The 21,558-nt window shown below is 40.2% G+C and overlaps 2 protein-coding genes and 2 long non-coding RNA genes across 6 annotated transcripts in view; 2 read left to right on the top strand and 2 right to left on the bottom strand.

The window, feature by feature from the left end:
• Nucleotides 1-1,109: 1,109 nt before the first annotated feature.
• On the bottom strand, nucleotides 1,110-2,123 carry LOC311509266 (trace amine-associated receptor 13c-like; the record flags this gene model as incomplete). The annotated part of the gene is made up of 1 exon (XM_084574392.1): nucleotides 1,110-2,123. Exon 1 carries the CDS (start codon nucleotides 2,094-2,096, stop codon nucleotides 1,110-1,112), a length of 987 nt encoding a protein of 328 aa, XP_084430518.1. The 5' UTR covers nucleotides 2,097-2,123.
• Nucleotides 2,124-6,096: 3,973 nt separating this feature from the next.
• On the top strand, nucleotides 6,097-16,008 carry LOC311509260 (NLR family CARD domain-containing protein 3-like). The gene is made up of 12 exons (XM_084574386.1): nucleotides 6,097-6,177; nucleotides 6,652-6,741; nucleotides 8,894-9,028; nucleotides 9,139-9,261; nucleotides 9,658-9,736; nucleotides 9,880-10,105; nucleotides 10,279-12,076; nucleotides 12,171-12,344; nucleotides 13,204-13,377; nucleotides 13,856-14,029; nucleotides 14,763-14,935; nucleotides 15,122-16,008. The coding sequence occupies exons 3-11, from the start codon at nucleotides 8,937-8,939 to the stop codon at nucleotides 14,932-14,934; spliced, it is 3,012 nt and encodes a 1,003-aa protein (XP_084430512.1). The 5' UTR covers nucleotides 6,097-6,177; nucleotides 6,652-6,741; nucleotides 8,894-8,936; the 3' UTR covers nucleotide 14,935; nucleotides 15,122-16,008.
• A 385-nt stretch (nucleotides 16,009-16,393) lies between these two features.
• LOC311509267 overlaps nucleotides 16,394-21,558 on the top strand; it is a 32,914-nt gene continuing 27,749 nt past the window's right edge. Inside the window, exons 1-4 of one of the 3 annotated variants that reach the window (XR_014699814.1) lie at nucleotides 16,394-17,565; nucleotides 17,837-18,016; nucleotides 18,116-18,164; nucleotides 18,555-18,609. This is a non-coding gene — a long non-coding RNA (uncharacterized lncRNA). Of the gene's footprint in view, nucleotides 17,566-17,826; nucleotides 18,017-18,115; nucleotides 18,165-18,554; nucleotides 18,610-21,558 lie in introns of those variants that run through there. The other 2 variants (XR_014699812.1, XR_014699813.1) reach the window with 2 other exon arrangements.
• On the bottom strand, nucleotides 19,683-20,297 carry LOC311509270. Its single transcript, XR_014699816.1, has 3 exons — nucleotides 20,271-20,297; nucleotides 19,839-19,928; nucleotides 19,683-19,751 (listed from the first exon to the last, which is right to left on the bottom strand). It is a non-coding gene; the product is annotated as an uncharacterized lncRNA (long non-coding RNA).

The following is a 21,558-nucleotide window of genomic DNA, read 5'->3' as shown; positions in this document are numbered from 1 at the left end:
AATTTATATATATATATATATATATATAATATCTGTAGGAGAGGGAAGATAATCTGTTCACTCATAGAACCAAGGTTACAATGTAACCATGAGTTTTGATTAGTTGTAATTTGAGCTGGGGGAGTTTCAGTTGTCACACTAGTCTGGTGACAAGGAAAAAGAGACTTGTTGGATATTTGAAAAGTCTACCATGTTTCTCTTATCCATAAAGTCCAGGGTTATTCATATTTTGGCCTTACAGCTTTGCACCCGTCTGTAAAATCATTGTCGTCTTTTGACGTTCGCAGGGGGCGAAATGTCTCGGAAAAGTTCGGCCTGGGGACGCCGCTTCACACAGACACCACCTGGGTGCAGCTCCCTCGCAGGTGAGTCTCTGGATGCAAAGCATAATATCAAAATGTGTGTTATTCGAGTACACGGGCTAATATTTATAGCTTTATATTTTGGGATGAGTTATTACACAGTGGCGGTGGTAGAGGGTTTCTGTGACGAGCAGCGAGAGAAAAAGTACATTAACCATGGCAGAGATAAATAGCATTTAATATGACGGTTATTTCAAAGACATTCACACAATTTCTTTTACATTTTCCCACTCAAAGAAAATAGCTGAATTATTTTTAAACTATCTTCATCTTGCAAATAAACGTCTGTCGCTTCGTATTTGTCGTTGTAATGCACACAAGGTCAATAGAGACAGACATTTGGAGTGAGACATTGCCTAAGCCAAGTGTAGAGAGGTAGAAACTCTGTATCTGGGGTGTAGCCGCCACCAAAAAAAATAATAATTATATTCATAAACCACTTTGTATTAGACACTTTTCTCATTTTGCAGAGTGCTTCACACAAGCAAGAGAACGGGCAAATTATAATATCAAGCAGAACAATGACCTATGTGATAGTACAGTATAAAATAAAGTAACATTTCAGAAAGAAGTCCCCCACCTGGGGATCTTAGTCAGGATAGTCAGATCTTTAAAGACTAAAACATACTGGGAGCAGAGCAAGAAGACAAACAGGTGTGATGCAGAGGAGTTCTGTTCATTTTGGAACTGATTAATAGGTTATTAGTTGAGATTAAAAGACCAATTACATAGTAATTCCAGCCCTGTTTACAGGATCTTGGCTTCCCGTGAGTGAGGCTGCAGTATTCTCAGGGTGAAGATTAATTTAATGGCTTTTCTAAACCAGGGATAGAACAGAGCATAAATTAAAGGATTAACACAGGAGTTTGTCAGCATGATCCAAGACAGCATGGCGTAATAAGACAAGCTCGTTGAGGTGTCTGCGCCTGCAAAGGAAGGGTAGTAATACGGGCAGAAGCACATTAGAAACACCGCTATCACAATCCCAAGAGTCCTGGCTGCTTTTCTTTCTGATTTTTTAGCAGTTGGAGGTGCAGGGGCGGCCGTAGCAGCTGTCTGCACCCGAATGACACGCACCTGAGACACGGCAACGACAAACACCCTGCCGTAAAGAAAGACCATGACAGTGCAGGGACCGACAAATGAGAAGAACAGGTCAACAGTTCCTGAGATGTGGCTGATGAGCACCACGCACTCCCCGTGGCAGGAGCTGAACCTGCCCGGCTCTCGTAAGTGTCCCATCAGAATACAGCCGTTGTAGAGAAGAGAACAGGCCCAGCACACACAGATTACAATTTTAACTCTGTTCAGGGTCATCTTGGAGGAATACAGGAGCGGGTCACAGATAGCAACATAGCGGTCTATAGATATGAGCACCATGTGTCCTAAAGAGGCAGAGAGAAGGCAGTAAGAAATATAAGGCGTCACGGCACACATCAGCCTCCCCAGCAGCCAGCACGTCTCCATGTAGCGCAGGCCCTCGACGGGCATCACCAGCAGCCCCACCACCAGGTCAGACACGGCCAGGGACAGGAGCAGGGCGTTGGTCGGGGTGTGGAGCTGCCTGAAATGAGAGATGGAGATGACGACGAGGAGGTTGAGCATCACGGTGAGCGCCGAGATGAAGGCCAGCAGGGCGTAGAGGAGAGCGGTCTCGGAGCGGGGTCGCAGCAGCCGCCTGCAGGAGGAGTTGAGGTTAGGGAAGCAGAGGGGAGAAGCTCCAGTGTCGTCCATAAGGGATGAGGAGCTGTCACAAGAACTGGTCAAAGGAGTCCATTTATCTTCTTCTGACACCACCCTACTATTTTTTTTTTTTAAACCAGAACCCCACAATGATGTGACGTAACCTCCCCCCCCTCCTTTGTTATCTTTTCAGCTTTATCCTTTGGGTTTTAAGTACGCTATAGATTCCTCATTAATAATTTTATTATTTCCTTAAAGTTGAAGGTTTTAAAACAGTAAGAAGTCTTGTGTGAAATCCTCAACACAATAGAGGTAACAATGGTCTGACCTGCCTAGATGGATGAATGATAGATTGGTGAAATACAGATTTATGTCCCTTTTAAGACTAGGCCGCTATGGCTCATACACACCTGCTGATGGAGACTCATTCTTAAGATGATTACCAGCTATACAAGCTTGACTAAAACCCAGCAAACGGCCTTAAAAGTTATTTTTTCCGTAGTATGAAGGAAGAAAATAAGAATTGGAACAACTCCTAATGCCCTCAAAACTTTTCCTTAGTTTGCACACGTTCATGATGCTTACCTGTTGTTTTGGCCCGCGTCCCATCACTGTTGCATCATTGTTTTCTTAACACCTCAGATTGGCCCGGTGCCTCGGTGCCGTGGAGGTGTCACAAAAAAAAAAAAAAAAAAAAACAAGCGAACCCGCTCGTCTCCGCTAATGAGGGCTTTGCGGTTTGATGAGAAGCTGTAATATTGTCCCTGAGGTATCAGTGTTTGTGTTTGCGTTCACAGTTGCGTATGTTTTGTGAGCACAGATGTTGCATCATGTGTTAGCCTCACAGCAGTCTAGAGGTCACCACTAATGGAAATAAGAGTGGTCAGTGTGCAGGGTTCAGGTCAGGTTTATCTAATGATGAGTTGGAGTCACATAATAATTGCACTATATTTAACTGGTGCTCCATGCTGCTTTTATACTACTGTAACACTAAATTGATGTGTGTTTTCTGCAGGTGTGGTTTCTCTTCAGCGTGGACTTGTGGAGTGACAGGTCTTGGAGGTGTCACATAGTGTACACCAAAGGAAAGCCCACTTTACGGGTGACCCTGGGACTGCGAGGCCAACCAGTGACTGACCGGGAGGCTGGAAGCGTTTGCCAGAAAGTGACCCAAGCCCAGAATGTGTGTCCCGTCTGTCAAGAGGAGCTGCTGGAGAAAAAGCAGACTGCGTCTTACTGCAGGTGTGTTGGAGGCTGCGGTCAGAGATGTGCTGTCCAGAACAGGACCCCATGCAGATGTGTTAGACCCACTGGTAACTGTTTTGGACACAGTACGGTAAATAAGTGTTTGACCCATGCTGATTTTGTTAGTTTGCCCACTTACAAAGAAATACAATTCAATAATCTGTATTGTAGGTTTATTTTAACTAAGAGAAACAGAATATCAACAAAAAATCCAGAAAAACACACATTAAATAAAGGTCAGAAACTGATTTGCATTTGATCAAGTGAAATAAGTATTAGATCCCCTACCAGACGGGTTATGTGCCTCTGAGGCTCACAGATTAGTGCTGTTACTTTAACAAACTACTCCTCATCTCAACTCGTTATGTGTATAAAAGATAGGTCTAAGATCAGGTCTAAGATCGTTCAGGTCCTATGCAGTTCCCTTCTTCAGGATAGGAATCACTGTTGAGTGTTTCCAGATCGTGGATGGAGACTGTGCTGCTGGTCGAAGAGCTCTGGAACAGATGATGAAACACCCCCGCCAGCTGCTCTGAATTAGGTTTCCGTCCACTGATGTTGTCTTTTCCTGGAGCTGTGTCCATGAGGAGCGAGGAGTTGACTGATTTTATCTGGGTGCTGTTGTCTTTCTCATATCTGGTGAAGAAGGAGTTGAGGTTGTTGGGGAGTGAAGTGAAGCTGCTTGCTGCAACCTGGATGGGCCTGCTGCTGGTGGAGACAGAGTTCACTGCATTAAGGGTCTTACGAAAAACGTTCTTCGTCTGGCCCTTCACCTGGGACCAATCTGCCTTGGGAGACCCTACCAGGGGCAAACAGCCCCAGACAGCATAGCCCCAAGGATCCTAAGGGAAGTGGTTTTCAAAGTAGGGGCCGCCAGGGGGCGCTAGTGGGGCCTCAGACAATTGGAGGGAAGATAAGAAAAAATTTGCAAAAATAATCTAATTATTTTAATCATTATTGCAAAATATAATCTAATTATGTTTTTAAATAAGTATCATAAAATCTAATTATTTTATACAATTATTAAAAATATATCATATATGATATATACCATATGTTTGGGGGGCCTTTCAAGGAGGAGGTAATTTAAATGTCTACATCATAACATGAACATATTTTAGAGTCTTGATCATCATTTTATCAACATTTCTATATCTGGTGTTTTTCTGAACTTTGAGTCGAAAGTGTAATAAACGTCAGAGGGTTTTTGCTTCCAAGGAATGGACTCAAACTTTGCTGTTCTTTAGCTGAAGTCTTGGAAATCACCCCTCCTGATGTTCTGGAGCGACATAAGTAGGTGGTTAGTATTACTATCCGTTACATTATCTAGCTGCTCCTAGCTAGATAATGTAACAGAAATGTAACTGCTAGCTGGATCTGCGTCCTCCAAAGTTGGCTGAACGAAGGAGGTTCTTCTATGCCATTTATGTATATGGCAGGATCATGTCTATGAACAATTCTGAAATGAATCTAAGATGGAAGCTTATGTAGGAGGAGAAATGATTAAGTACACAACAACACATAAGGAAATACAATCGTAACACGGCCCAAAGATCAATTAACAGTATAACGACAACATCTGTTTGAAGACGAAAAGGAAGTGCTGGATAACAGTGACAGTGAGAAAGCATAAGAAAAGCATAAGAAAATTGATAGCATATTTATCTGGTTCATTTGAAACAACAGGAAAGCTAAGTTATTATATGAAAGGGGAAGACTCCACGCAGTTTCTGAACAATAGACCGAGGGGTAAGATGGGTCTCTGCTCTTTCACCAGCTCTGAACGAGAAACACATCGTTCATTTGACACTGAAAATGCAAAAAAAAAAAATTTAAACTCGCAAGACTTTCCTTTAACCCCATCACCAATATCAGTCAGAGCAGCTGTCATTGCACGACTGGCAAACGATCACTGCCCTCTAGTGGTCACTGTCGGTAATGACTACACATCCAATAACTGTGAGAAATGAGCAACTTATGAGACATCTAGAGTAGAGTTTTATGATGTGTGCTGTTAAGATCTTACCAGGTCCGTGATGACCGGCTGCTGGGAAACACTGTTACAGGATGCAGTCTTTGCTGTGCACCGAGCTGCAGCAGGATTCACATCAGTGCAACTGAAACAGAAACACAACATTAAAATGTGTCCAATCCCCCACCTCCAAACACACACAGGGGCGATAATCAATGAAGAGGAGAAAACATGGCGCCCGGCAGCTTCAAAACTACCGGAAAGAAAAATCACAGAAGAAGAAGAAAAGGAGGAAAACGTGGCAAACAACTGCGCCCGACCTTATCAGCTGCAGCCGTTCAGAAGTCTCCTCGTCGTGCGTGGGAGTAAACTGGCGTGGGGTAACTTGTACACATGTTCACTCACATCTGCTCCCCGACTCAACAACATTTAGTTTGCTAATTAACCTTGTATTACTTCCCTCTGCAGGATGAAACCAGTAACTTTAACAGTGTGTCTCAAATTAACATTTTCATGAACAGATGTGTCACAATTTAAAAATATAGGCTGTCAAACAAGTGGAATAGACTATTTGAATATATGTTCTCCTTTTAAGTGTAAATTGCACAAAAGTGGACATACTACATTAATGTACGTCTGACTTTCAGTTACATTCAGTGTCCATATGCAGCTGTGATTTTCCAATCTGTGCTGCTCATTTTTGTTATTTCATTTATGACCAAAGACTGTATCTCTGTTTTGTGTATATCAGCTTAAAACATTGACAGAAGGCGCACGTCCTGAAGTTGCACTGCCGCTCATGCTGTCGTCTTTGTGATTCTGTTTTATGTTCGGAACAGGGAGGTAGAAAGACCCAGTGACCCAGGCTCCAACACTCAGAGGAAAGACTGAAAAGCACTATGATAGACTAAAAAGGTGTGTGGTCATATGACAGGCTGTTAGAGGACTGAATGAGTATCAATCAGAGTCGTAAGAATGTTTAATGTCACAAAGTGACACCATAACTTGTCTGACAGCATATTTTCATAGTAGGAAGTTTGTTTCCGACTGAAGGATATGTTTGTTTCCTTGTTGCTGGGAATAGTTTCGACGTAAATACAAATTTTAGATGGAGAAGTGTCTAAAAATGAGAATAGTAAAGATGTTAAAGTCCAGATGAAGTGGATGCTTGACAATATCAGGTCTGTAACTGACTCAAGCATTCAGCAGAAAAAAACATCATCAGTCCCGACTCAGTCGAATCTGAACAAACAAACAAAAGTTTTAGACTGAGTGTGACTCGATCTAAAACTATTTTACGAAGTGGATTTTTTTAATGCTGCATAAGCAAAAATGAATTGGGCTGCCAGTCCTGTTGAACCTGTCCAATCTCTTCTTCCTCCATCATAGGTGGAGCTGGGTCTAGCTCACCTGTTTCAGAGTCTCGAGTGTCGAGGGGAGAGTCTTCTTCTTCTGCTCTTTGGACTCTTTGAATAAACTGTAAGTTTGACTTCTTTTAGACTATAACTTCACCAACAGTAACTTTACTGTTTGTTTATGCTCTAAAATGTTTGTAGTAGATACTTGTTTCTTATTTTATCACAAAGTTTGAATCACTCTTATGTTTTAAGATGAAACTACGTTATTATTAGATTACTAATGATCAGTAAAATCACAAATAGTTAAGACATTTTTCATGTAAGTCCCTAGATGTAGATACGGCATTGCTGCCCTGTCCCTACGATAATTGATAATTACTGCATGGGTGATTATCTTTCAGCTGACAACAAGTTATTTAACCACAACATTTCTCAAACAACCATGTCTAAAGACCAGTGTTGTTTTTGGCAGCCATTTTAGATTTAGTCTTAGTCTTTTGGACGAAAATGCTTATTAGTTTTAGTCACATTTTTGTCATTTCTATACGTGATGGTTTTAGTCTAGTTTTAGTCGACAAAAACTCAAAAAGGTTTTAGGCTAGTTTTAGTCAATTTTAGTTAAAAGAAAAAACAGAAAGTATTTTCACCAATAATTACAATAATAAAGGAATGGTTTCAGACAGACACGTTTTCCACCCAACAGCAAATACTTTCTGATCTACTATAAGGATTATGCATTACACACAGATAAAATGGTAACAGTGGAATCGATGTTCATTACTCCAAAAAAGCCAAGAACAAAAACATTCTTAGTTAGCAGTGCAACCAAGCTAGTTGTAGCCTGAAAAACCAGAGTTATGTGTTACAATAACCAATTCAAAGTGATCTACCTGTATAAGATAAGACTTTATTCATCCCCGTGGGGAAATCAGGGCGTTACGGCGGCAGGAAACGACAGTACGAGATGCAGAAGATACAAAAAAACAGAATAGAATAAAAATAGAATACGGCCAACAAATATGTTATGTACGAAAAATATTTACATATTGCATCAAAGAGATTCACAGTGTCTGGTCTGAGTTGAAACAACCAATTTGGATTGAGGAGTTAGAGTGTTAAGGAGGTTAAATATATATATATATGTTGACATTCATGAATATCATGAATAAAAACAACAACACACTCCAGTAGGAGTTAAATTACCACGTATTGCAACTAGAAGGTGTTAGAATATGGTTATATATACTGTACACTGTGCATAAGTCCTGAAAAGAAGCTCAGCAGCTCAGCAGCAGAAGAGTTAGGAAATGCTGATGTGAAAGAGTCTGACTGCTGAGGGGACCAAAAGACCTCTGGAAGCGTTCCTTCTTGCACTGTGGGTGCAGCAGTCTTTGGCTGAAAGAGCTTCCCAAAATATATGTGTGTGTGTGTGTGTCATATAATCATATTAATTGGTGCTATAGTGTTAAAAGCTCTATCCATCCTTGTTTTTATTTTTATCAAGAAAAATTGGTGCACTAAAGATGAACTTTAGTCTTGTTGTTTGTCTTGGAGGTGCAACAGATAAATGTTTTAGACTAACATCTAAAAAAAAATATTTTTTTTGGCACGCGATCTACCTGCACTACCTTCGCGATCTCACGGTCGGTTGTGCAGAATGTGCACCACAGATACTGGCGTGATGCCATGTGGTGGGTGTGACCAAACAAGGGTAGGATGCAGCACCACTGCTGATACTTTTTAGCTTTTGACAGATAATAATAGGCAGAAATGTCATGCATTTTGAACGTCTGACAGACCGCCCACTAACATTTTCGTCCAGTCTCAGCTCGTCAACAACAGCTTACACACGTCTAGTCATGAGACATCATTTTCACACATTGTGCAGCCAGGCACTGTATACTGTTTGATCTGTAGGCTATTAATACTATTCCACTAATATATGTACATTTAACTTGTTTCATTTTGGATATAGAAACTTTTACGTTGTCATTGTGGAGCCATCGTGGAGACATCTTCAGAGAGATGAAGTTGCACAGTTGGTGTCTGTGTTGCTGCTCTTCACTTCTCTGCAGCTTCATGACTCCATCTTCTAGTGGACTGACAGTAGAAGAACAGCTGATAGTAGAATCTCTGTCTCTGCTGTCTGACTGCATTCGCTGACACTGATATGAAACGGATAATAAGAACCAGTCACAGGAGGAGCAGCTGATGTCATGTCATGGATGATTTTCAGTTGATGTTCAGGTGAATGATTTGTGTTTCCTCTGCAGGTGAAGGTAGAAAGTGTGTCTGAGCTGATGTGAATCCAGCAGCATGGATCAGTGTGAGGACAGAGAGGAGAGAGTCCCTCCCTCTAAAACCACTCTGAGTGGGAAACCAGATGAGAACCAGACCAAAGATCAGAGGTGAGATGAACATCTCTAACTGTACACTACTCTTCTACATGTCAGAGCTCAACTCTCAAATCACTGCTCCTTTATTATTATCACTCAAATCTTTGTGTGTTGTGTTGAAGAACACAGCAGCAGCACAGACCAGACTCTGTTGGACCTGGACCCAGCTGTGTGTCTATGAGGAGTGATCGGTCAAAGGAGGAGGACTTGGTGTTTAAAAGAGAAGAACCCTCTGCTGTAAATAAGTAAGATATAAGTACAACTGGTCTTCTGTGTCCGACATTTAAAACTAGAAGAAAACCATTCAGGCTGCTGTCATTTTGTCCCCATGATGAAGTGATACTGTTGCAGTTGTTTGGAAACGGATGGAGACCATTTTCTATCTGAAAGATGAAGATCTCAGTTGTTAAAGAGATATTGTAAACAAAATATCTGAGAGATGAGTTTTAGTGTCAAAAACAACATTTACATCAGTTCTCATGTGCTAACATGAAATATGGACTTTCTATGATCCTCAGTCATCAGGTTTAGAATTGATCACTTGTTTCATCTCTTTATAAATGTGACAGTAGAGTTTGTTCTGATCAGGACAATCACCACAAAACAATGTTTAACTCAACGTTGTTTCTATTTCTGTCCAGAGTGGAGCAGCAGAGTTTAAATGTTCCCAGTGGTCAGTCTGTTCATCAGCATCAAACACACCTGGACTCCATATTTAAGGTCTGTACATGGACAACAACTACTTTACATCATCTCCATGCTGCTCTTTGTAAACCAGTGGACTGTCAGTCTGTCCAACATGGATCTGATGTTTGTCTCCATGATTTCAGTCTGGTTGCCAATCATATAGTTTTCTGTTCCAGCTGCTGGAGGACAACATTGTGACTTTTGTGAAGAACGAGTTGAAGAAGATTCAGAGGGATCTGAGTCCAGATTACCCAGAATGCTTAGAGAGTCAGAGGGATGATGAGGAGGTGTTGGAGGGTGACGATGAAGAGCAGAGGAGGAGCAGCAGAGATGCATTTGTGAAGATCACATTGAACTTCCTGAGGAGAATGAAACAGGGGAAGCTGGCTGACTGTCTGCAGAGTAAGTAAGAGGATTTCTCTGAACATTGAACCTGATGTATAAACTAAACATTTACTAATGTCTCAAGAGATGAAGCAAGATATATTCAAACATGTATTTTTTAGGGGAATGAAATATTAGAATACTTACTGTGTAATATAGTCATATATTTTATTTCATGTTTGTTCATTCAGAACGTCCTGGTGCAGTTTGTCAACGTAAACTTAAATGTACTCTGAAGAAGAAGTTCCAGTGTGTGTTTGAGGGGATTGCTAAAGCAGGAAACTCAACTCTTCTGAATGAGATCTACACAGAGCTCTACATCACAGAGGGAGAGACTGCAGAGGTCAATGATGAACATGAGGTCAGGCAGATTGAAACAGCATCCAGGAAACCAGACAGACCAGAAACAACCATCAGACCAGAAGACATCTTTAAAGCCTCACCTGGAAGAGATAAACCAATCAGAACAGTGATGACAAAGGGAGTGGCTGGCATTGGGAAAACAGTCTTAACACAGAAATTCACTCTGGACTGGGCTGAAGACAAAGCCAACCAAGACATCCAGTTCACATTTCCATTGACTTTCAGGGAGCTGAATGTGGTGAAAGAGAGAAAGTTCAGCTTGGTGGAACTTGTTCATCACTTCTTCACTGAAACCAAAGAAGCAGGAATCTGCAGGTTTGAAGAGTTGCAGGTTGTGTTCATCTTTGACGGTCTGGATGAGTGTCGACTTCCTCTGGACTTCCACTACAATGAGATCCTGACTGATGTTACAGAGTCCACCTCAGTGGATGTGCTGTTGACAAACCTCATCAGTGGGAAGCTCCTTCCCTCTGCTCGCCTCTGGATAACCACACGACCTGCAGCAGCCAATCAAATCCCTCCTGAGTGTGTTGACATGGTGACAGAGGTCAAAGGGTTCACTGATCCCCAGAAGGAGGTGTACTTCAGGAAGAGATTCAGCGATGAAGAGCAGGCCAGCAGGATCATCTCCCACATCAAGACATCACGAAGCGTCCACATCATGTGTCACATCCCAGTCTTCTGCTGGATCACTGCTACAGTTCTGGAGGATGTGTTGAAAACCAGAGAGGGAGGAGATCTGCCCAAGACCCTGACTGAGATGTACATCCACTTCCTGGTGGTTCAGACCAAAGTGAAGAATGTCAAGTATGATGGAGGATCTGAGACAGATCACCACTGGGATAAAAAGAGCAGAAAGATGATTAAGTCTCTGGGAAAACTGGCTTTTGATCAGCTGCTAAAAGGAAACCTGATCTTCTATGAATCAGACCTGAAGGATTGTGGCATCAATATCAGAGCAGCCTCAGTGTACTCAGGAGTGTTGACACAGATCTTTAAAGAGGAGAGAGGTCTGTACCAGGACAAGGTGTTCTGCTTCGTCCATCTGAGTGTTCAGGAGTTTTTGGCTGCTCTGCATGTTCATCAGACCTTCATCAAGTCTGCTGTCAATCTGCTGGAAGAACAACAAACAACTTCTTTCAAGCCTAAAATGTTTAACAAACCAGATCTAAAAAATCTCCACCAGAGTGCTGTTAACAAGGCCTTACAGAGTCCAAATGGACACCTGGACTTGTTCGTCCGGTTCCTCCTGGGTCTTTCACTGGAGACCAATCAGACTCTTCTACGAGGTCTGATGAAGCAGACAAAAAGCTCACAGACTAGTCAGGAAACAGTTCAGTACATCAAGAATAAGATCAGCGAGGATCTGTCTGTAGAGAGAAGCATCAATCTGTTCCACTGTCTGAATGAACTGAACGATTGCTCTCTAGTGGAGGAGATCCAACAGTCCCTGAAATCAGGACGTCTCTCAACAGATAAACTGTCTCCTGCTCAGTGGTCAGCTCTGGTCTTCATCTTACTGTCAACAGAAAATAATCTGGACGAGTTTGACCTGAACAAATACTTTGCTTCAGAGGAAGCTCTTCTGAGGCTGCTGCCAGTGGCCAAAGCCTCCAACAAAGCGCTGTGAGTACGGAGAGTGATTAATAGATACACAGCAATCTTTCAACTGAGGAAAATAAACGTCTGACTAGTTCTTTATCTGTTATTTTCTCTGCAGACTGAGTCGCTGTAACCTCTCAACAAGAAGCTGTGAAGCTCTGTCCTCAGTTCTCAGCTCCCAGTCCTCTAATCTGACAGAAATGGACATGAGTAACAACAACCTATTGGATGTAGGAACTCAGCATCTGTGCACTGGACTGAAGAGTCCAAACTGTAGACTGGAGACTCTGAGGTCAGTTCAGTGTTTTTTATTTTATTTTACTTTGTTTCCTGAATTCCAGAAATAAGGTCCAGGTTGTAAAAAACGGCAATTCCCCTTTAAAGGGGAACTACTGTTTTTTACAACCTGGACCTTATTCCTAGCATAAAATACCATAGTTTACTCATCAATATCTTATCTTAATATCTTACTCATCAATATCAATATACTTTTGTTTCATTTGCACTCGTTCAGGAGATAATTAGATCAGTTTTCATATTCATATAGCGAGAGTGTTCAGGGCACCGTGAAACTCGTTCATTTCAACAATATTTTGTTATGATACGCTAGTGCTATTCCCCGTTGGGTCCGGAGTTACCTGTTATCATCATCCGGGGACTGTAGGTCAATCTACAGACCCCGGATGATGATAAATGATGGTATTTTATGCTAGAAATAAGGTCCAGGTTGTAAAAAAACAGTAGTTCCCCTTTAAGAGACAGAAACTCAAAGAGAGAACTTTGTTCTACAACAAACTGATTAGTGCCACAGCGTCAGACTGCCGAAGCATCATGTTGGTGTCAGAGCCCCAAAATAATTAGGACATAGTTCAGCTGTGCATTTGAAACCTGAACACACCTTCTTCAATCAGATTGAGTTGTTGCAGGTTGTCAGAGGTCAACTGTTATTATCTGGTCTCGGCTCTGAAGTCACATCTCTTTCATCTGAAATATCTGATTGAAGCTGCTTCCTGTTGGTTCAGATGTTTAGAGTTTCTATTTTCTAAACTTGTATTTTCTGAACCTTCTTCTGCTCTGAATAGATGATGAAACGCTGAATGATTTCAAGATGTTTTTGTTTTTTAAACAAACATTTTGTATTCTTTATTCAGATTGAGATGCTGCATTTTGTCAGAGATTAGCTGTAATTATCTGGGTTCAGCTCTGAAGTCCAACCCCTCCCATTTTAAACATCTGGATCTGAGTTACAACGAGCTGAAGGATCCAGGAATGAATCATCTGTGTGGTTTTCTGGAGAGTCCAGACTGTAGACTGGAGACTCTGAGGTCAGACATCATCTTTTATTTGTGTTCTCAGATCAATAGGATGTGAAAGTTGTGTTGACACTGATCAAAATGTGTTTGGATTGAAAAGCATTGGTCAAAAAACAGTTTAAAGACGTCCCCTTATCTTTTAAAAAGCTGTCGGGGTTCGAAGGTTGGACCTGATCTACAACCCCCCCCCCCCCCTGTTTTTCGAAAAAAAATAAAAATAACCCCACTGAGCTGTCAGAGTTTCAGAGCTGAAGCCACGATGTCTTTATTGAAGCAGCAGCTTGTTGTCATTAATATTAATGAGAACTTTTTTTCTCTTGTTCTATTTGATTGATTGAAGCTGCTTCCTGTTGGTTCAGCTGTTTGGACTTTTTATTTTCTTAACTTGTACTTTCTGAACCTGCTTAAGCTCTGAACAGATTATGAAACACTGAATGATTTCAAGCAAGAACTTTGTCTTTTAAACCAACATCTTTTATTCTTTATTCAGACTGAATCGCTGCAGTTTGTCAGAGATCAGCTGTGTTTATCTGGTCTCAGCTCTGAAGTCCAACCCCTCCCATCTGAAACATCTGAAGCTGTGTGAAAACAATCTGAAAGATTCAGGGATGAAGCATCTATGTGGTTTTCTGGAGAGTCCACACTGTAGACTGGAGACTTTGAGGTCAGACATCGTGTTTTATTTGTGTGATCAGATTAATATGATGTGAAAGTTGTGTTGGCACTAATATACAGACATCAGGCTGATATTCTACTGATCCATACTGAGAATCTTCTTGGTTTAGTCCATTGACTGTGGCATCTTCTACTGGATCATTCACTCTAACACATTATATTTTCACCTTCCATTTCACTTAATGTCTTTTAAAACTAAAACCTGGGCAGCAACTAATCATTTGTTGATTTTACTGATTGTCTTTTGTCTTTGTTCTAATAGTTCAGTTTATAAAATGTCAAACTATACACTTACACTATATTTGATTTGGATTTGGTTTGATAACTAACGAAACTATTGTGAAGATGAATGACAGATGAATCAGTAATGAAATGTATTTTCATGTTTAGTCCAAATTTAAATGTCTCCATCTTAACATGAATATAATTTAGAGTCTTGATCATCGTTTTATCAACATTTACATATTTTGTGCTTTTCTGAACTTTTAGTAGAAAGTGAAATAAATGTCAGAGAATTTTTACTTGTGTTTGTTGATCAATATGAGTTTGTATAGATGGATCCACTGGTGGAGCTACTTCCTGTTGGTTCAGATGTTTAGAGTTTTTATTTTCTAAACTTGTTCTTTCTGAAACTTCTTCAGCTCTGAACAGACGATGAAACACTGAATGATTTCAAGCTGGAAATTTGCCTTTTAAACTAACATCTTTTATTCTTTATTCAGATTGAGTTGGTGCAGTTTGTCAGAGATCAGCTGTGATTCTCTGGTCTCAGCTCTGAAATCCAGCCCCTCTCATCTGAAACATCTGGACCTGAGAGGAAACGGTCTGCAGGATTCGGATGTGAAGCAGCTGCTCGATCTTGTGGAGAGTCTAACTGTAGACTGGAGACTCTGATGTGAGTGGAGAGTTGGAGTCAGTCGATGCTGCTCTCAGTAAATATCCAGTGTTTCCTGTAAATCTGCAGCTGTTTTCTTCAGTGAAGTTGTCAGAGGAGAATAGTGAAAATTTTCAGGACTGGGTAAACAGAGACACTAGTCAGCCAATCAGATCATCCTGAAGTGTGTTGTGTTCATCTTTTCAGGAAATTAATTTGGATTCCAGCTGACAGCCTTACAAGATGAAAAGAGACAGTGGTCCTCATTCATCAACCTGATCTCAGACTGTTTGTTCTCTCACCTCAAAACTAAACAACTGACCAGTGTCATTTTTGTCACAGCTCTGTGATCAGTCTGCCTGAATCCTGTAAATCACAGAACCATCATTACATTTAGTAACCATGTGGTCTTTAAGCAGAGCAGAACCTCTGCTGAGGTCCAGTCATCACATCTGTATCTTTGTCATTAGTTTCATCAGATGTCATCTGATTAATTAGAAACACATGAGACGTTCATCAACACACTCAGACTCTTTATTGAAATGGAACAGCTATAAATCCATCGCTGAACTGTTCGTGCAGTAATGAAGTCTTCATGACTCTCAGCAGTTTATTTCCTCTGTGGACTTGAGAGAAATCTGTAGAGGAAACAGACTTGATGCTAAAAGTCTGTTTGATCTGATTTGGCAGATTGTCATGATAACAGACGCTTTTCATCTTTACATTGTGCTTTACTCTTCACTGGTTACCAAAATGTTATTTTAAACGTTCCTGTTTTAAGCGCGCAGAATCCTTGTATGTTGTAAAAGTGTTGTAAAAGGCAACGTTTTAATGTAAACTTTGAAAATGGAGGCAATTAATGGCACTTTTGGGTTTTCCATAAGGATAACTGCTATCACGTTATATATATAATATAAATCATGTAAATCTGAAACCTGTTACTGTAGATGTATGTCTGGACTTTGAAATAATGTCACTGTTTGTAATTCTGGATTTTATAGAAACATGAATAAACCGCTGAGTCTCTCCTTTCAATTTAATAAATACAGTCAGTGTCTCACAGCAGCAGAAACAAGAAGATAGATAGATAGATAGATAGCTAAATACTTTATTAATCCCGAGGGAAATTCAAGCATCCAGTAGCAGTAACATACATTGAACAGACAATACAAAAGCTATATAAAAAATAGAAAGTAACTAGAAATAAAATGTTTTATACAACTATAAACTATGTTAAAAATAAAAAGTGACCAGTAGAAGTAGGTTTTTTTTTTTATAAATATGAGAGCTACAGATGGGGAGGAATGTGTGCAATTAAATTAAATTAGTTTGTAAACAGATGAATGAAATTAAAAAAATGAATGAAAATCACAGTCACCACATGTAGCAGAGGTAGACAGACAATATATATATATATGTATGTTTCTAATAATATTATAATACCCTGCTCTGTATTTTTGACAGTTTTAGTCAGCTCTTTAAGTAGTGTAATTGCTGTAGCGTTACCTCTTTGGGAATTTTAAAGAAACTTTTTTGTTTTCCCCGGTTTGACCGGTTTGTACAGCCATATACTGCACAAAACTTTGGCATTTTCCTGCCGTTGTCCTGCCACCCATCTGCTAACCTCCTATTGGTTGCGTTCTCCTCATTAAACTTCCAGTTAAAATCCGTAGAAGTTAAATTACAAATGTTTTGCGGCTGGCACATTCGGGTGACGTCTGCACTTGCAATCACTGCGATAAACGGAAACACCTGACGAGTAGCCAATCAGGAGAGGGAGGAAGGGGAAGAGTTAAACGGGGACCAATCGCAGGTCGACACGTCACTTCCTGTCCACCGTTCACGCTTCATATACCCCTCTCGACCGGCTTCAGATGCTCTTTGGACAGCGTTCTAGTCGGGACGTTGTTTTATGAAGACGAGATATAGCAGGGAAGTGCTTCAACTTATGCCAGAAGTACTTTATTTTACGATACGTGTCTGTTTGGTAGCGTGGCTTTCCGTTTATGTGAAAGCTGTGCTCAGCTTCCCGTATGTTTGACCTACTGCAGCTAGCTTTAGCTCAACTTGTCTTGCTGTAAATGTTGCAATTAACAGTAATCTGAACGATGGTAAGTTAAAAGAAGACGTAGGGTTTGCTCGTAGGTTTGAAGCGCGAAGCTGAGAGGGCTCCAAGAAACGGGTAAGTGGTAAAACCTAATGTGCTAACTGGACATGCTAAAGCAGGAGCTGTGAATGACGCGCCTGCGCAGTGGAGCTGCTCCTCACCTGAATGTTGTATTAGATTCTACATGTATGATGTTTTTCCTGCTGCTGTGTTGCCTCGAGACAACTTTATTGTTAAATCAATAAAATTGCCATTGATTAACAAGGTGTCTGCAGCTGTGAAGCTCAATTTCTGGGATTATCTCCAATGTGTTTCTTGCATTACTAATGAGTCCTTTCACTGCAGGTAAGCCCAGGTGTTGTGCATTTCAGAGGTCCTGCTTCCCTGCCATGTGTTACAGATCTACCATTAATGCATGCAGTGCTCTTATTGAACAGGCAGTTTTAGTCTTGCCTGATGTGTCTAACTCTGTGTTTAGGTTTCCATCATGGCTTCCAGAGAAGGTCCGAGAGCAGCGACTTTCAGCCTGTCATTACCAGATGAGGTAAAATTGTGTCCCTCTCTGAGTCATGTTGACAATGGACATATCTTTTTGCACCACTTACTGGACACTGTCATTACCATTTATTTCATTCAACTGTTTCCAACTAATTTAATTCCACACAGCCCTCATAGTTATAAAAAAACCTACTTCTACTGGTCACTTTCTATTTTTATATAGTATGTTCAATGTTTGTTACTGCTACTGGATGCTTGAATTTCTCTCGGCATTAATAAAGTATCTATGTTTTGTGTCAACTACTAGTTTGTTTCAGCGTCGCCTTGAAGTCTGAAATCCGTAAACTAAACATTGTCCACGTGCTGATCTGGGTCCTGATGGCAAAGTTTTCCAGTTTTGATTGCCTCAACGATATCAGCTGACGGTGAGCCAGCTGTCCCCAGCTTCTTGGCATCGCAGGAAGAAGAAATGAACTGAAGTGTGGTCTGGCTTTGAGGTGAGTAAAGACTGCAGAGAACTATTGTCCAGAATCATTTTCTATTTGAAAGTGCTGCCTTTTTCATTAATGACTGCAAATGTCTGTACCTCATTGTAGGCTCTGAGAGTGTAAAGTGCCTGGGAGAACTGGACGGAGGCCCTAGTATGTAAGTCCATTAAGAAACTAGTCCAACTGTCATTTTTGAATGTTTTTATTATTCAAACCAAAAATAAAATTTCAGTATCCAACATATGTAATTGAGTATTATTGCAGAGTACATTTGGCATCAATGGTAAACAAAGTGAAGCTCTTAAAAGTAACGCTAATGGTTAAAGAGTAAAGTTTAATGTTACATGGTAACAAAGAAATTTTCATAGTGTTGACTGTCTAACTGACAGTGTTCTTGAGCTTCACTTAAGTGTGAATGTGTTTTCCCCTCAAGATCTGTTGTATGTGGGGGACCAAAAGCAAATGTTAGCATTGATTGAGTGTGTAATGCTATGCTGAAGTTAAGTGTTTGGAGATGTTACCTTTTCACTGTTTTTTTTTATTCCAGGGTCTGCTCTTTTTCATGACTAGTTTGTTATTGTGACATTGTATTTCCATTGAAGGTTTGTAAAGAAAGCAATGTAATGTGTTTTATTTGTACTGTTTTGAAAAGTCAATAAATGGCATGTGTGAAGGTCTGACAGTTTCAACAATTTTTTCGGTTGCTAGGCAGTGGTGCAGAACCTATCTTCTATCTTCTATCTTCTATCTTCTATCTTCTATCTTCTATCTTCTATCTTCTATCTTCTATCTTCTATCTTCTATCTTCTATCTTCTATCTTCTATCTTCTATCTTCTATCTTCTATCTTCTATCTTCTATCTTCTATCTTCTATCTTCTATCTTCTATCTTCTATCTTCTATCTTCTATCTTCTATCTTCTATCTTCTATCTTCTATCTTCTATCTTCTATCTTCTATCTTCTATCTTCTATCTTCTATCTTCTATCTTCGTGGGGCCTCCATAAGCCCATTCATTCCCTATGGGGAATTTCCAAAAATATTGCTCTTGCTGCTTACAATGGGCATGGAAGGAGACCAAACAGGTTCAACACATTGCTATGCTTTATTCTGTAAACACAATGAACCTTAGTTACATAGGAAGCACCCATCTGCAGCAGACTCTGGATGCAGTCACCAAACATCTGTATGAACAGGGCTTGTCCAGAGACCACAGCTGAATAAAGAGTCAAGCCTGCATACACAAAGGACAACATTAAATCACCTCAATGACATGAATAACTTCAGTATTACAAACACTCACCATCATAGTTGAACATGTCCATAGCTTTCCCAGCCCTTGCAAATGACAACACATTACAAGTCAAAGGTGGATGGCACAAAGATTAACTACAGCTAAGTCAATACAACATAACAGTCAAACATGCAAAGTAAAGTCTTGAAAGGAGTTCTCTTCACTAAGTACATAAACTCATTTCTATATAAATCTTTTAGTAATTTAAAAAGCAGCTGAAGTGAAACACACAAATACTTTTGGATTACACTTAAGAAAAGCTATTTGTAGCAGTCATTCATCTAAATAAATAATATACACAATACTTCTGGTGTTACCTTTAAACAAGGCACTTCTCCTATATTTGATTTAAAGGCTGAACTCAATAACACACCTGAAGACGACACAAATGACCTTTCTGAGCGGGGAGAGCGACCCCAGAAGTCTCTGGTGTTCATCTGAGCAACAGCAGTCTGCACATAGAGACAGAGTACAGCTGAGATTGGGGAAAAAATATCAACCTTTACGCATTTAAAACTACTAGGCCTGAGCATCCTTACCTGTCCGTTGTGTTCCTTTAGATCCAGGGAGCCACATCTGGCCATCTTAGCAGTCAACACGTAAGCCATAGCCCGTCTATGTGGAGAAACCTGCAAGACAAAACAGATATGCATGAAAATGACAGTGCTTTACTTGACTACAGTTTAATCTAAAGCATCGACAGTGTACTCTAAAATAAAAACACCCACCGTGCAGTCAAACACTCTCAGTCAGTGTTTACCATTAAATAATTAGTATTTAACTGCTATGCAAATTAAAGTCTGAGGTGTCTCAACTATCACAATCTTTTCATAATTAAATACTTTATTTTGAAAGAAAGGTTTTGTAAACTATGGCGGTAACAATTATTCCTTCAAAGTAGTTCTATCTTCTTGCATAAGCCCAGTCATTCTCAATGGGGAATATCCAAAAATATTAATGCCACTACTGACCTTGATGTTTACAATGGACAGTGAAGGCAGTTGAGCCAAGTCAGGTGTGCTGCTGCATGGTTGGACTGAAAACCTGCAGCAGCCCTTTCACAGATCAGTTTGACACCTGTGATTTAGAGGAGGACGTTCCATGTGGAGTCAACCAGGAGTTCCCGCCTCAGACGTTGATCATTTGTTCCTGTTGAAGAGTTAACACATGTGATAGAAAGTCCAAAATATTAGAGACGCTGTTTATCTAATTATAGCTGCTTTTACAGACGGAGCCTCAACATTTTAATTTATAGACCAAGTATTGATTTAAATGCTCCATCTACATTATTCTTGTTATTTACAGACAGATACAAACTTGATGTTCAAGTTCCTGTCAGATTTAACTCTGACATAACTGTATGTAGACAGGTGTTTGATTTTTATTATTTTATATTTCTGGTTCATCTTATCTGAAATAATCGCCCCATGTCTCTATAATTTTGAGATGATTGCTAATAGACTCAACTGTCAGGACACTTGTTTCTTACACACTTTACTTATTAGTTTTATTGTTGATCAAACACAGAAAGTCTGCTTTAAATCAACATTTATTTTGTCAGTTTATCATTTTTCTAAACCCAGGTGGATTTCACCAACGTGTCCGATTTGTCCTGAACGCAGCGGAGCAGCAACACGTTGACTCTGTCCGTGTGTTGCTTTAATGTTTCTACAGTGAGTTGACCAACTGTCAGTTCAGTGACTTAGTAGTGAACACTGAGAGGAAGCAGCAGGTCAGTCTGCAGAGTCTGGTTTTGCTCTTTAACGAGCGGATTCAAGAGGCAGGAGGACGCTCGCTGCTCTGAAAACAGACTCACCTGCGCAGGTGAACGCAGCCTGTTCATCAACACAAACAAACTGACACCAGAGTAAATAGTAGAGGTCCTGGGTAAGATTTGTATGCGCTTCATTTAGCGGAGAATATCTCAACTGTTATAGACTAATATGACCCCACTGAACAACGTGGGATGTGTGCCAAAATCTCCACCCGGGACGAAAGTCCTGAAAAATGACCACAATAGGTGACACTATTATCACACTACAGGTGAATGGGACTTTTTCTTCCCTTTATAGATATCCTCATAAACTTCTACCAGATTAATCTTCGTATTAAGAGAAATACTTTTTATATTACACTTTGTCTTAAAAAAAAAATAAAATGTAATATGCAAATGAGGCAATATCTCATTAAATATGCGTATATAAACTAGCAACAAACAGGAATTGACAGTTATTTATTAACCAAAGCTCTCCCAGCACT

Source organism: Chelon labrosus (genome assembly GCF_963514085.1).
Source record: "Chelon labrosus genome assembly, chromosome: 24".
NCBI lineage: Eukaryota > Metazoa > Chordata > Actinopteri > Mugiliformes > Mugilidae > Chelon > Chelon labrosus.
This window is presented reverse-complemented; position numbering and strand designations above follow the sequence as displayed.